Source organism: Apodemus sylvaticus, chromosome 17 (assembly GCF_947179515.1).
Source record: "Apodemus sylvaticus chromosome 17, mApoSyl1.1, whole genome shotgun sequence".
NCBI lineage: Eukaryota > Metazoa > Chordata > Mammalia > Rodentia > Muridae > Apodemus > Apodemus sylvaticus.
In genome coordinates, this window is record NC_067488.1 from 47,329,870 (window position 1) to 47,345,705 (window position 15,836).

At 55.5% G+C, this 15,836-nt stretch overlaps 1 protein-coding gene across 1 annotated transcript; it reads right to left on the reverse strand.

Annotated features, from left to right (window-relative positions):
- Positions 1 to 263: 263 nt before the first annotated feature.
- Sstr3 (somatostatin receptor 3) lies at positions 264 to 4,630 on the reverse strand. The gene has a single exon (XM_052160554.1). The coding sequence runs from the start codon at positions 4,592 to 4,594 to the stop codon at positions 3,308 to 3,310; it is 1,287 nt and encodes a 428-aa protein (XP_052016514.1). The 5' UTR covers positions 4,595 to 4,630; the 3' UTR covers positions 264 to 3,307.
- Positions 4,631 to 15,836: the final 11,206 nt, after the last annotated feature.

Genomic DNA, 15,836 nt, shown 5'->3' on the forward strand with positions numbered 1-15,836 from the left:
CCACAGCTTTACCATGGACTCCCCCAAGGGCCTGAGGGTTGTCAGTGGCAGGAAGTCCCCCTGAGGCTCTGTCAGGACCACCCCTTGCCCACCTCCAGGACAGCCTAGGGATCTACTACCCAAGACTTTTCTACACGGGGTTCTGTGGAGCCCAGCTCCCTTTGGGACAATGACCCACATCATCTTCAGATCAAGAGGATCCCAGCGGTCCTTGCCTTGTCCCCCACCCCCATCCCCAGCCTCAGACCATGGAGGCCCCCAGCTCTTCTCCTGTCGTCATACTGATGCACAAAGTCCTGATCCAGAAGCCTGTGGCCATGGGCTGTTGCCTGGCAACAGCCTCTGAGCGACAAGATCAAGGTAAGTCATCAGCTTCCATCGCTGAAGAGGATGGAGGCAGGCGTGGCTGCCACTGCCTCTCTGTCTCTGCTCAGGACCAAATCATAGATTCTAGTCACCGGACCCCAAACAAGCTCCTTCCGTTTCCCCTGCCTGCCCGCACACTCTTACTTATTCTTAATCCCAGCTCCAAAGCAGCTCCTCACAGTGCGATTCTGACCCGAGGGCCTAACCCTGTTCATGTATTCATCCCAGAGGCTCACAGGAAGGGCCAGAGCTGTGCTGCCAGACCCTGGACACAGCTGCATCATCCCCGCCCTGCAAGGTCAAGGCTTCCAGATCCATGTGGACACTCATACATGCACGGCAGGGTGCCCCAGCGGTGGCTCCCAGTGCTGGTAAATTCAGAATTGTGGGAGCAGAAGAGAAACCTGGGCCCACGTGGACACTGACTGGTAATACATGCACATAGATGGCCTGCCCATCTCTGAGTCTCCAAGGACACGCCTCATAGAGCACTCTGGGCATGTGTTTATGGCATGAGCTTCTACACAACATGCACTGAACAAAGTTACACACACACACACACACACAAACCCCTATATGACTGTATCCAGATACAGTAGTCACAGGAAGCATGGACACACTCAACCTGCTGCTGTTGTCCGGTCCTTCCTCCCTCGACCCTGCCCCTCCTACTACACACCATTGGCCACACTGTACTGTCCGGCACACTGCCTCATCTCTGGCTGTCTGGAAAGGCAGCCGCTAACCAATCATCACCCCCATGGCCTTGTCTTTGGTGACTTGGCTGTAGTCAATTGTCTTTCTGCTTTGAGATTTGCTGTTTAGATAATAGTAAGAAGAGGTATCATTTTGGGGTGCAAATCTTCAAGGGTGTAGGTTCAGACTTTCAAGCATATCTGTGTAACCCTTGAAGGACTAGGAAGGGAGTTACCGAGAAAGAAGCCACCCAACGGCCCTCTCGGCCACACAGAGAAATCAGTCTTAGTCACTATCTTTATTGGCAGGAGCTCGGGTCAGAAGCAGCGAAGAATTTCTCAACTGGCCACCCTCCTCCCTTTGCAGGGCACCGCTCACCTGCCCCATCCAGGAAGGTTGGCCTGCTCACTTCCTCACCGAGTTCCTTCTCAGAGGAACCAACCCCTGGGCTGGGCCTCAGGCCCCACACATGCGGACATTTGCAAACTTCCTCTTTCTGGGGTGGCTTGCATTCTCCCTGGCCCTTGGCTTCTGACCTCTTGGCCCCCATTTCTCACGAATAGCTTCACCTACAGGGGCTGACACCACAGAGGCCACCCACTGAAGGGGCAGGGTGTAGGCTGAGCCTGAGGTAGGGGCACCACCACTTTGTATCCATTTGCAGCCCCCTGTAGTGAGCAGTGGCTTACCCAGCGAGACTCACTTCCCTCCTGGATTCCAGCAGACTGGCTAACTGAGGAACCCCATTCTCATTATGAGGAGGATACTGAGGTGCAGAGACAGAGGGTGTGGCCAAGCGGCTTGAGGTGAATAGAAGATCCAGCTTTCTCAACATCTGGATTTGTGGGTTCCCTGAGAACCCTGCCTCTGCAGGGTAGGGTGGGGATTTGGACAGAAGCTCCAACCGCTCCAGGGCCAGCATTCCTGGGACCAGAAGGGCCATCTCTGGCAAGGGAAGGATGAAGTCCTGGCCCAGCTGGGACAGTGGCTACTCCCCCACGACAGCCCTTTAATGTCTACATCAGCTGGAGCCCTGGGAATACAGAGGACGGGAGGTCTGGCCCACACAAGGGGCTTACCGTTCCTCCCTAGTGTTCAGAGAAGCCAAGCCCATTCCCAAGGCTCCATCATGGCCTGTGCCCCTCTCACCAGCCCCACGCACCCTCCAGGGGATCCTGGCTATGTGTCTCCTTCCCATCCTTCCTGAAACCATCAATGCAGCAACGGAGCTTGGCCCAAGGGAGGTGGGGGTTGGTGGCTCAAGACCATCACAAAGTTCCGTCCTCTCCTCCCTCCTCTCCCATCCCCCCTCCTCTTCCGGCCTCAGCTCCCTCTCCTCTCTCCCTCTCCTTGCCTCAGGCAGCTGCACAGCTTCTGCCCTGGGGACCAGGTACCTGACCTGAATAGGGTGAGTCAGTCTTCGGGTGGCCTGAGCCTGTGTGGTGTGCAGTCCTCCCCCCAGAGAAGGAATATAAAATTAGAAGACCAGTCAGATGTAGGCCCCAGAGGAGTCCAAGCAGTAAGAACCCCTGAAACTTGGCTTCATCTGCCTTCTGGAAAATTCTTCCCTTCATGTCCAGGAGCACAGAAGGCCCAATGCTCATCAGTCGCTGGGGCAGGGGGTCTGCCTGTAGGACAATGGACTGTGCTGCAGACGAGGTAGGAGGCCTGGGCATGGGCAGAGTGGCAGAGACCATGCAGCAGCATGGGGAGGGCTCCCTGGGTCCTATGCTGTGGCATCCCACGGAACCAACTAACCATTAGGCTTCAGTCAAGCAAGGCCCCGGCTCACCCACATCTCTGATTCCCCAAACCCTGGTGTGTCTATCTCCTTGAGGACCAAGATATAGACTGATCCCCGAGATATTTGTTTCTTGGTCAGACTTCCCAAATTCCCTTAACTTGGGCTCTGATCAGGAGACTGATCCCAGGAAGGATTCCAGACCCCTCTTCTGTTAGGGCCCACACGGGCTCAATTTACCCATCCCTGAGTCAAAAGAAGAAAACAAGGCCCAGAGACTGCAAATGACTGGCCAAAGGACACACAGCAAGTCCTGGCACAGTGGGACAGAGCCCAGGCCTATGGGCATCCCATCACCGGACCCTAGTGCCACAGCGGTCCAGAGAGGACCAGGACAGTCATGTAATTAAGGTCACTCTGCTGCTTGCTCAGACCACTGCATGTGCCCCTATGTCAAGCACAGCTTCTGCTCTATTCTGAACCACGCTGGCTCTCTGGAGGTCCTTACAGATGGCTCAGCGCGCTGGCCTTGTCCCCAGCCGTGGCCTCCTGCGGTAGAAGCTGCTGCTCCTTGGCAGTCCCTGTGCAGGGCCGTTGCTGCTGCCCACTGGTGCCAGGTTGTGCGATCTGATTGACCCTCCCATTCATCTCCCGCCCTCTCTGCCTCCTCCGCTCCTCCTCTTCCCTTCTCTCTTCTTCCTCTTCATCCTCCTCCTCCTCAGTCTTCTCTGGAGGGCCCGACCCTGGCTCCTGGCTCCGTACACGACGCGAAGGTCTTAGCAGGATCCGGCGGAAGCCCTGCTTGAAGCGGTAGGAGAGGAAGCCGTAGAGGATGGGGTTTGCGCAGCTGTTGGCGTAGGGCAGCGCCACCACCAGGAAGTAGAGGCCAAAGAAGGCGGGCTCCTCCGGCAGCGGGCACACCACATTCACGATGTTGAGCAAATAGAAAGGCATCCAGCAGAGGACGAAGAGTGCCACCACGGCCACCACCATGCGTGTGACCCTGCGCTCAGAGCGCCGCCGCCGCTGGCATGCCGGCGCCTGTACCCACTGGCACGAGGGCGCCCGCACCCGCCGTGTGGTCGAGCGCACCTTCACCACGATCAGCAGGTAGCATAAGCAGATGACCAGCAGGGGCCCAAAAAAGCCCAGTGCGGCCGTGTAGATGATGAAGGCCGTTCGCCAGGCAGCTGCTGGCTCCGGCCACTGCATGTGGCACGTGCTCATACCCCGGGGTACTCCTGAGAACACGACCACAGGAAGAACCACCACAGCCGAGGCCACCCAGACGGCCGCACTGACCGTGCGAGCCACCGGTGCCGTGCGCCAGCGGGCGGAGCGCGTGGGGTGCACCACAGCCAGGTAGCGGTCCACACTCATGACGGTGAGGCAGAAGATACTAGTGAACTGGTTGATGCCATCCACGGCCATGACCAGTCGACACATGAGTGAACCGAAGGGCCAGTAGGACAGGGCGTTCTGGGCAGCCAGGAAGGGCAGCCCTAGCATGAAGAGCTCGTCAGCCAGAGCCAGGTTGAGGATATAGACGCTGGTCACCGATGGGCTGGACGTGTGCCGCAGAACCACGTAGATCACCAGCGAGTTTCCCAGCAGACCCACCACGCACACCACCAGGTACACCAGAGAGATCAAGATGCCGCTGACAGCCAGGCCTGCCAGGCTAGCGCCAGCGGATGCGTTCCCCAGGGTGGTGTCCAGGGGCCAGGCTGAGGATGTGTTCCCAGGGTCCGAGGTCGTAGGCACCGATGAAGGATAGGTAACGGCAGCCATGACTGAGATGAGGGTCAGTTAGCAGTCAACTAGCCCTACCCTACAGGAAGGAGAACACAGCTTAGTTGTGACAGAAGTGTTTCCAATGTGCCATATTGAATACCACCACCTTGAACTTAAAGACCTACTGTGTGCCAGCACAGAGAGCCCGATGGGCACATTGTGTTCTCTACACAGCTTAGTAAGGTAAGGGGGGTGCTATTCTTAGTTCTAAGGTGAGACGCTCACCCCCCCCCAAACTCCAGGTAAAAGTTGATATAGTTGTGTCTTTTCTAGCAGAGCCCAGAACTTTCCTCAGACTTCCAATTCCAAACAGAATGGCAGTCTCCTCTCCTGAGAGTCAGAGCCCTTGACACCTCCCTAACCCTGGCTGTCCCCTGGGGTCCCCTGCCTACAGCCCTGCCTGGAGAGATGAGTGTGAGTGGATTGAGGGCAGGTGCCTGGACCCCTTCTCCTCCGGGGCAGGCCGGTGATGAGAAATCTGCATGTGGAGGCTACATCACCCAGACGCAGGGCTGCGTGCAGGACCCTGCCGCTGAGAACTGGGCTGAGCAGGAAGATGCGGCAGGAGCGATCTTTCCCTGACACTTGGTGAGGTCCTGTGGGCCTGGGCCCCGGGGACCCCTTTTAGGCTCCCCTGCTGGACTCAAAATCTCCTGAATCACCAGGAATCAGCCACTGCCGGGCCACTGCCACTGCCCCCACCTCTCTCTCTCACTCAATCACATTGTTCACCAGTGAGCCAGCCACCAGATGAGTCAGAAGAGCCCAGAGTGGGCAGACTTGTGAAGGCGTGGGCTGCACACTGAGGCTCCGGGAGAATGGAAGCCCTCTGGCCTTCTCCTCCTTCTCCCCCTCCTCGATGGCAGGTCACTGCTCCTAGAACACCCAGGTACAAGGCCAAGAGCAGCGCCCCCATGGCCTGACCCTCCGCCCCATCACTTTTCAGCCACCCCACCGGTTCCCTTGGTCCTGGATCCTGAGTGCATCTAACTCTATGCTGCAGAGTGGGGTGAAGAGCCGGTCTCCAGGCTGAGAAGCCCCCCTTCTCACCTCTGTATGAACTCACTCTGGGTCTGGACACATCCTCCACTAGAAGCTGAGAGTGCTTTAGGTTTCCCAGTGAGCCTCTGGATGTAGGAGGCTCCTGGGAAGGGGAAGCACCCAGCTCCCAGCATGCTCCTGAGGAGGAGCATATGTGACAGCTCTGAGTGCCAGCCTGGCAATGCCAAGGATGGCAACGGACCCCTGGCAGAGTGCCAAGGCTTCTCTCCCTGCTACACTCCAGATTGGTTGGGCCTCTAGCAGCCTCCGAGCTCCTGGCTTAGTGAGCCCCCAACTGTCCCCTCACCCACCAGCCCCTCAGCTCTCTTGAGCTGGGTCTAGCGAATCTGGGCAGTGGGCTGTGAGATTCCGTACTGTCCTCACAGAGCTGGCTGCTCCTTATTGAACCCGGACACCAGAAGACTTCAGGAAAAGCTGGCATCTCAGAGCTGACACCACCCCTGTGCCTATAGTGTGAGGCCTTCCTGTTGTTCTCACCAACTGGCCAGGAACTAAGAGGAGTCCCACGATCTGGGCCATAGACCTTCCTGTCTAGCACTTACAGGAGGACCTGTGACCCATCATCCTATTTTACAGACTGCCAGACCCCTAGGGCAGGCCCCTGACTCGGTATCGTGATGGCTTCACTATCCTGCTGGCCTAGGCAGAACTTGTCTGGCTGTTTGTGCTCTTGAACTCTGAACCATGGGCCCAAAGCCTCAGCCCCATAGGAGCCTAGAGACAGGCATTTAAATTCCTGGAACACAGCCATGAATCGCAGAGTCGGGTTTGAATCAGGGAATACTGCAACTCCAAACAGCTGGAGTCAAACCATCCTAGGTGAGGAACTTTGGGATCTAGGACCTTAGTTCTGCGCCCAGGGTGGGGGGGGGTGGGGCACCCTACATCGCCAGGCCACCCGACCCACTTGCTTTATGCAGTGCTGCTTTATAGCTTTCCCCTAAGGTGACCAATCACAGGCGCCCAGGGCTGCAGGAAAAGAGGGAGCTGAGAGCCAGGCAAACCTCATTTCCAGGCTTCAGGCGCAGATATCCTCAGGGAAGCCCAGAGTGTGCTGCAAAGATGGTCCCTCCAGGCCCACACAAACACATTCATAGCCTGCAAAAGCATGCTTGTACACACACACACATACAAACACATACACACACACATACACACATACATATACACATATACACACACATGCACACACACACATACACACACCCATACATACACACATGCACACATACATACATACACACATAACCACACATGCACACATGCATGCATACACATACATACACACATACCCACACATGCACACATACATACATATATACACACATACATACACACATACATACACACACATACACACACACATACATACACACTCAGACATGCACACATACACACACATACATACACACTCAGACATGTACACATACACACACATACATACACACACATACACACATGCACATATACATACACACACACAGGAACACAGCTACCCAGCCAGACCCTCCTCGGACTTGGAGATGGAGCACCCCTCCTGGTACCCTGGCCCCCCTCCAAGTCACCCTCCTTGCTGTCAAAGTTGACAGGCCAGGCAGGTGCCAGAACAGAGAAATCACAGCTTTTCACTGGGGGGAGACAGACCTGCAATTTCGATGCCGTCTTTTCTTTAAGGTTCTGGGATCCTATGCCTGATCTAATTCCTCCTTGGAAGGGAGGGAGGGACTTTGCCTCCCTGTCTGGTTTATCTTTGGCACAAGCTTGCCTGAAAACTGGGGGTGGAATCTCCTCAGGGGACTGCTCAGGAGGGGAGAGAGACAGAGAGGGTGAGTTAGCGCTCCCAAGCCCCACAGCAATTAAGGATGGCCCCTCAGGCATGCCGGGCACCCCTGTTGTCTTATTTCGCTCTCACTGACTCCTACCTTCTCCAGAGTGCTTTCTTTCAGCACCTAGCCTATCACCGTAAACTTAGTAAGTACTGACAGAAACAAGCGCGCCAGGCAGGTGGAAGTCAGAGGAGCAAGCAAGGCGAGGGGGTGATGATGAAGGAAATCAAAGCTCAGAGGGGTCATGTGACTTCCACAGGGTCACCCAGCTGCTGAGTTTGAAATCCTGTCTGTCTACTGGACTGTGCTGGCGTCCTTAAAGGCTTGGAGTTCAAGAGTCAGGACAGCTAGGGACAATGTTGGCTGAGGACCCCTGGCTGGCTCTGCAATGCACCCCTGCACCTTCCCCCTGAAGAGGCTGGGGTTTTATTAGTCAGCAGTGACTGACATGAGCCCTAGGCCCTGGAGCCTGACCCTCAGAGCTGCCCCCTCAAGCCCCGAGCTGGGAACTCGGCCTCTGCTGGTGCTGTGCTGTGTGACCTTGGACAAGTCACTTCTCTCGGGTTCTAGACTCCTCCCACTTCAGTGGAGACATGCATTCCCACCTTACAGGGTTGCTGCAGAGGCGGAGGGGGCTCATCAGATGCACCACTGCCGGGTTGAAGGGATGCTCAAGGCCCGGGAGGCCAGATGGTAGCTTGCATCTGGTTTGGTCAAGTTCTGACGTTCTGCTGCATGAAGGCTCCAAGATTCTGGAATGACGGCACAAGATGCTGAGATTAATAGCCCTTCCGCCTTCCAGCCCACACAGAGATCCCCCAAAGCCTCAATGCTTTCTGGAACTCCCCACCCTCTGCCAGCCCCAGACTTAGCCCCAAGTTCAACCTGGTCAGAGAATTCCCAGGTATTCCACCCATGAGCTCAGCCCCCTTACCTGCCCACAGGGTAAGAATTTCCTTTGTAGCCGCCAGGCTGGATAACATTCTGCAGCCAGGCATCACCAGAGCACAGCCAGCTGGGATGCCACACGGTGCCCACTCCTCCAGCATTCGTGGGCTTGGGCCCTTCCTAGGTCCTCAGGAGCCACGTCAGCCCCCATCGTCTCTCCCATCTGGTCCTTGGTCCTGACTTGCCACCCACACCTGGTACGTCACCCCCCATCTCCAGGACACGTGGAGGGTGCCGGACACAGGATGAGGGGTCTTCAGATCACACCCAGTTGGGGGTGGCGGGAGACACTTCCCAAGATGACAGAAATGTGAGATAGCAGGGGACATAAGAAGCCAGAGGAAAATAAGGAAAGGAGGGGGAGGGTCGGAGGTGGAGAGAGAAAGGAGAGAAGGAGAGGAGACAGTGTGTGGGCGGAAAGGCAGAATGAGGGGGAGTAAGAGATGCTTGGCAAGGCGCAGGGACAGAGGGGCAAAGAGGAGAGGCAGAAAGAGATGGATGGAGGAGCAGAGAGAGCTGCAGAAAAAGGCAGGGACAGAGGGAGGCAGGAGGAAGGAGAACGAGGGGGTGGTGGGGACAGTGACAGAGAAGGATTGTGCCACAGATGGTGACATGGAGAGCCAGCAGACCGGGAGCAGGAGGGTGCGGGAGGGGCCGGGAGGAGGGGCTGAGCACCGGACGGACGGCAGGTGCCAGACTGAGGGGCAGCAGGTTAGGGGCGGAGGCCAGGCCGGGAGAGGGAGAGGCAGATCCCGTTACCGGGGAGATTTCAACCACCCACGCTGGCCTTGGCTCCTGCGGGGACTTGGGAAAAAGAGAGGAGCAGCGGAGTGAGGGAGCTGCCTGCCAGAGGCAGGACAGCCCCAGATTCCCCGGACTTGGTTCCCAGTGAAGGAGGGGGCTGCTCAGAGGGGCAAGGAGGAGAGGGCAGGGCAGGCTCCGAGATGTGGGCTCTGAGCCCACATACCCCTTCTGGAGGATTCCGGGAGCAGCCGGATGGGTCCAGGAGCAGCAGGACGGGTTCAGGAGACAGCAGACAGGGACTGTGGTGCTGGGGTCAGTTGGAGCTGGACAGAGGAGCAGAGAGATGGGACAGAAAGTAGGTGTTTTAGGCTTTGCGAGCCAAAAGTCAAAGGTATACACCGAGGAAACAAATTCTCACTCTTGACTGATACCATTTGAATAACAACAACTGCCCTTGAAGACAATTGTTCACAACACATCCGCTGATGCGCTCCCTGGGAGGGGGAATATTTTGCTTCATTGGTGCATGAAGGTGGTGGTCCCTGGCATCAGATGGCTCACAGGTGCCATTCTTTCTTGGCTGGGAAGCTGCACAGACTAAGTAGTAAACTGTGGCCATCTATGGCAGATGCTGGTCTAAAGCAGAGGAGCTCTGAGCAGCCCTGAGGGCTGAGAGCTGTATTTCTCTGCCCTCACCCCTCCATGATGCTTGCTTCCCAGTCACCTGCTGCACACTGGCCCTGTTGCCTCCTACCCACAGGTTTCCTTTGGCTCCCCAAGCTCTGAGCTCGTCAATTTCATTAATTCATTCATTCATTCATTCATTCATTCATTCATTCACTTGTCCATGTATCTCTTGACACTGTTGCCTCCAGCCTTGTTCCAGGCTCTAGGGAATAAAAGGCATGAGGTTTGCCCTGGGCAGACAATCCACACCATATCACTAAAGACGGAGTCCAACCTTGGCTGGGATGAAAGGAATTGGGTACAGAGATGGACAGAGCTGAGCCTAGGAACTCTGAGGCTCTGAGAGGAGCTGGCTTCTCACCAAGCAAGGATCTAGGTGGGCAATCACAACTAAGCCTTGGGGGACTTAATGTCATCTTGGGATCTGCTCCTCTCAATCTGGGTAAGCAAGGAACGTCTGAGAATGGAACCGAGGGCTGTGCCTTGGTTTAGGTTTCCATGGTTCTTTCCCTGCTGCACAAGTCGCATCCAGGGCAAGGACAGGAGCAGGAGGCCAGGCAGGAGCCTCAGGGTCTTCACACAGGCTTTACCTGCAGCCACAATACTGATTTTACACCATCCCCATGGAGAGGGGCAAGCGGTCATCTGGTAGACCCCAGGACAGGGAGTCTCATCCTCAGATGTCCCAGATCTGTCCTCGCAGCTGTGATTTACTTCCTGGTGATTCATCTGAAGATGAGCGTGAATATTTTCTGTATTGGCCTGTCAATTCCCCAAAGTCAAGCTCTAGACATGGTTCCCAAGGTGGCCCTAGCACACAGTAGGCATTCATCTCGTTACAAATGAAAAGGATGGAAGATGGATGGATGGATGGATGGATAGATGGATGGATAAATGGATGGACAGACAGATGGATGGATGGACAGAAGGATGATAGATGGATGGATGATGGATATATAAATGGATGGATAGATGGATGGATGGATGGAGGGATGGACAGTTGGGCAGATGTATGGATAGACAAATAGATGGATGGACAGAAGGATGAATGGATGGATGGATGATGGATGGACAGATGGATGGTCAGACGGATGGATGGGCGGATGGATGGATGGATGGGTGGGTGGGTGGATGGATGGATGGATGGGCATATGAATGAATGGATGAATGGGTGGATGGGTGGGTAGATGGATGGATGGGTGGGTGGATGGATGGGTGGATGGATGGATGGATGGATGGGTGGATGGATGGATGGATGGATGGGTGGATGGATGGATGGGTGGATGGGCATATGGATGGATGGATGGATGGATGGATGGATGGGTGGATGGCAGATGACAGAACTCATGGAGTTCACGGGTGGGTGAGTGGGTGGGTGAGTGAATAGAAAGTATCAGAGGGACAAGAAGGGACACCTGGTTCCTGAGGGTTCGTGGGAAGTTAGAGAGAGAGTGGAAGGTGTACTATGCAGCAGACTGGGACCAATCCCTCTCTAGGAGGCTTCTGCCTGCAAACATGACCCAGGGCTCCTGTTGAGCCCTTTCTCTGGTGAGCCAGGGCAGAGAGGGGAAAGAGTAGATCCATACCTAGAGTTCTGGGAGCAAGGGACAATGGCATCCAGAGGGACCCCACGGGGATGGCCTTGCCCTGGGAGTCTAAGGTTCTAGAAGCCTATGGCTCAAAGTCCCAAATCCCTGGCCTCGGCTGGACCTGGCCCCCAGGGCTGTCAGATCTGCAGAGGCTGCTTGGCTGGCTTCCCCAAGTGATCTTGGCTTTGGCAAAACCATGCTGGTGTCTCCACCCTCACGCTAGAGGGCTCTCTGTGGCCAGCAATAGTGCGTCTACCAGCAATAGGCAAGTAGTTTCTCAGGAGCCCAGATACAACTGGAAGTCAGGAGCATCACCATGGGGCCAGGGAAGGACCTAGCTAAAGAAACACGCCTGTCTTCTAAAGCATGAGATGACTTTCTGGCCAACTCTGGAACCTTCTCATTAATGTCGCCATTAAGGATGACTTTGGGCTTGTCACCCCCTGCTGGCTCCTTCTGGAGGTGAGTCTCAGGTCTGCTTTGTACTGACTGTGTGACCTCAAATACGCGTCTGACCCTCTCTGAGTCCTACTGTCAGCTCCTACCTCATAGGGTTATGCAGATAACAGAATGAGCCACCCCCCCACACACACACTACAGCAGTTCCTGTGACCCAGTGACTTCTAACTTCAAAGTTCCTGCTTGTGAGGAAACTGAGGACCATGACATTGGACAGAGGGACTCTGTCCTGGCTCTGTCCCCAGCCACACGACCCTGAAACCCCCTCTTGGAACTTCAGTATTCTCCCTCAGCAGAGGTCACCAACCTGGCTGCAGGGGCACCTAACCACGGGTGTGACCGGAGACAGAGAAGAGGCTCATGGGATACCCCCATCTCTCTCTCTCTCTCTCTCTCTCTCTCTCTCTCTCTCTCTCTCTCTCTCTCTCTCTCTGTCTCGTGCGTGCGCGCACACACACACACACACACACACACACCCCTGGCTGACTCTCCAGAGGCCTCACCAGCCTTCACCCGATTGATTCTAAGAATGTCACCACCCCCTTCCTGCTTTATCACACTGATTTTCTCTCTTTAACAAAAGATACTTAAAAATCAAGAAGGGCACCGTGACCTTCCCTTCTCCCTTTGAAAGCAGGGACTGAAGGCCATGAGAGGAGCCTCCCAGAAGCAGGAGGATCATAAGCCACTGTTTACCAGGCAGGGCTGGGGAGGTCTGGACTGTAGAGCAGGCCTTCTGTTTAACCCTCTCCTTCCCACGGGACAGCAGCCGCTCTTACTCTCTATCCAGCCGTGATAAACACACACACACACACACACACACACACACACACACACACACACACACACGCCCCGCTCATGGGGAAGGTGATCAGGGAACGCTCCTGTACTGTCCCTGTTGTTGATACAAATCACACATGCTCTTCTCCCATTAATCCGCTCTGGGTCTTGGCCCGGCCAAAGACCCTTAGACAGCACAGTGGGACCAGCCTGCTCTGGAGGCACAGGGACCCTATTGAAAGGCTGAGTCACAGCCTGATTGCTTGGGGCTCTCCCATGGCCACCTGTGACTCCTGCCACACTCCTGTGACACTGCCACAGTGCTTAGTGTCAACCTCCCCACCCCACTGACCTATCATCCCACGTTACCCCTCCTTCTGCTCTAGCTCACCCTCCTCCTGCTCTAGCACAGCCTCCTCCTGCTCTAGCTCACCCTCCTCCTGCTCTACACACCCTCCTCCTGCTCTAGCACAGCCTCCTCCTGCTCTACACACCCTCCTCCTGCTCTAGAACACCCTCCTCCTGCTCTAGAACACCCTCCTCCTGCTCTAGCACACCCTCCTCCTGCTCTAGCACACCCTCCTCCTGCTCTAGCTCACCCTCCTCCTGCTCTAGCTCACCCTCCTCCTGCTCTAGCACACCCTCCTCCTGCTCTAGCACACCCTCCTCCTGCTCTAGCACACCCTCCTCCTGCTCTAGCACACCCTCCTCTTGCTCTAGCACACCCTCCTCCTGCTCTAGCACACCCTCCTCCTGCTCTAGCACACCCTCCTCCTGCTCTAGCACACCCTCCTCCTGCTCTAGCACACCCTCCTCTTGCTCTAACACACCCTCCTCCTGCTCTAGCACACCCTCCTCCTGCTCTAGCACACCCTCCTCCTGCTCTAGCACACCCTCCTCCTGCTCTAGTACACCCTCCCGAAGCCTGAACCCTTTGCCCAGGCTTCCTCCCTATCCCCTCCCCTCCCTTTCCCTCCCCTTTCCTCCTTCTCTCCTATGCCCTCCTCTCCCCTCCCCTTCCCTCCTTCTTTCCTCTGCCCTCCCCTCCCTTCCCATTCCCCCCCCCCAAGCTTAGATATCACCTGTTCTGAGGGAAGTTTCCTCCCTTGGGCCTCCCTTCTTTGTCTGTAATGCAAGTATTTTTCATTTCTGGTTTGCTCTTGTGTTTTTCAAGCATTATTTGCAAACCTGTTTCTGAATCCTGTTGTGCTAAAAAAAAAAAAAAAAAAAAAAAAAAAAAAGGTTTTAAACAAAGAAGACCCAGCCATCCTCCAATGGCCCTCTCCCTGGTTTGTCTCAGAGGCAGCACTGACCTTTAGTTACGTTTATGCACACACACCTTCCGACGCATCCTTCTCCCTTCTCTCCTCCCCTCCCCCACCACGCACAAACTTGGTGTTTCTGTGTGGAGCCCAGATTGACTTTGCACGATTGTTCCTCCTGCCTCAACCTTCCAAGGGCAGAGCTCTTAAGTGTGGGCCGCCCCACACAACAGGCATTTTAAAATGTACTTTAAAAAAAACCTTTTTATTAATTCTTTGTGAGTTTCACATCATGCGCCCCAGTCCGGCTCATCTCCCCACCCCCTCATACCCACTCTTTGCCCTTGTAACCTCCCCCCACCCAAATAAAACACCCCCCCCCACACACACACCATGAAAACATCTCATCATGGAAGCTGCAGTGTGTCACAGTGTGTCCCACAGTCCATCCCTCTGCCCACCCACACATCGTCACTTGAGAATGCTCGCTGCAGTGAGTCACTGGTCTGGTTCAAGGTCTCTGGCTTCTATGACATCATCAATCTTGGCTCCTCCCCGTTTTCCTGGTGTTGCCGTGTTTCGTGGAGGTCCTGCAGCTCTGGCTCAGCATGGCTGGCCCTTTCACACACCCCAACAGTTCACAGATGATGTAGATTTCAGGGTGCACCAGGTCAAAGCTCTGGCTGTGGGCCTGGGTGGTGGCTGAGCTGGTCAGCCCACCTGCTCTCCCTTACCCACGCCAGCAGGGGGAGCTCTCCAGCACTGCTCTGGCTAGGCCACCCAATGTGGCCATCAGTAGGAGGCAGGTCAGCTCCTGCGCTCATGCCCTCTGCCCGGCTGGCTTCCTTGTACCCATGCCTCCAGAGGCAGCTCCATTGTGATACACAGTGGCACTGGGGGTAGGGAGGGTAGCACCCTCCCAAATGCGGCAGCATGAGGGGCTGGGCCAGCTCTCCTGACTTCAGGAGGTGGTGAGGAGAGTTCAGGGGAGGGCATCACCTGCACCCAGGCTACCTTAAGCAGACAAGTGGAGGGGTCACCTCTCTCCCACACTCGTGCCTTCAGGGCCGGCTCATTCTCGTCCCTGTCGCTAGGGCCAGCTTCACTGTGCCACGCTGGAGAGATGCAGGGTTCACTCTCTTGAATGCAAAACATTTACTTCATGTGTATGAGTTTTTGCCTGCATATATGTCTGTGTACCACATGTATGACTGGTGCCAAAAGAGGCGAGAAGAGGGGACCAGGTGATGGTTGATGGTTGTGAGCCTGTGTGTGTGTGTGTGTGTGTGTGTGTGTGTGTGTGTGTGTGTGTGTGTTGAGGAGTGGATTGTTGGGAACCCATCATCTGGAACAGCAGCCATTGCTCTTACCAGCTGAGGCATCTCCCCCACCCCCGCACCCCTCTGTAGCAGAGATCTTGAGTTCTTACTCCCTCCTACCACTCTTCATTCTTTCACTTGCATACTTAAAATACAGGACTAAGCATTTCCACACGACCCTACAGTGCCTCAAAAGCCATACAGTAAAAAATCCCCAGAGTCCAGCTACAGTGAGGAAATCCCTGAGACCACCAAGCCACTTTCCCCAGTGCTGGCTCTCCCTGGGCTGACAGCCTGGAGCAGTGTCTTCATCCGACGATGGGTTGCTTCAGCTTTTCCCAGATCCTATGTGTGTTCTCCAGTTCCTGCCCTCCTCTCTTGTGCTTGGCTCTCTTGCTTAGCAGGCATGGAACCTCTGGAAGGTGTGTGTGCACCTGGAAACAGTCAATGCCTCGAAGTCATGGACAGCCAGGGTGGGTGTGTCACTTGTGGCTGAGCCACTTTGGCTTGGCTCAGGGACGCCATCTTTCTTGGGTCTTAGACTTCCTTCACTGTGCCTGTCC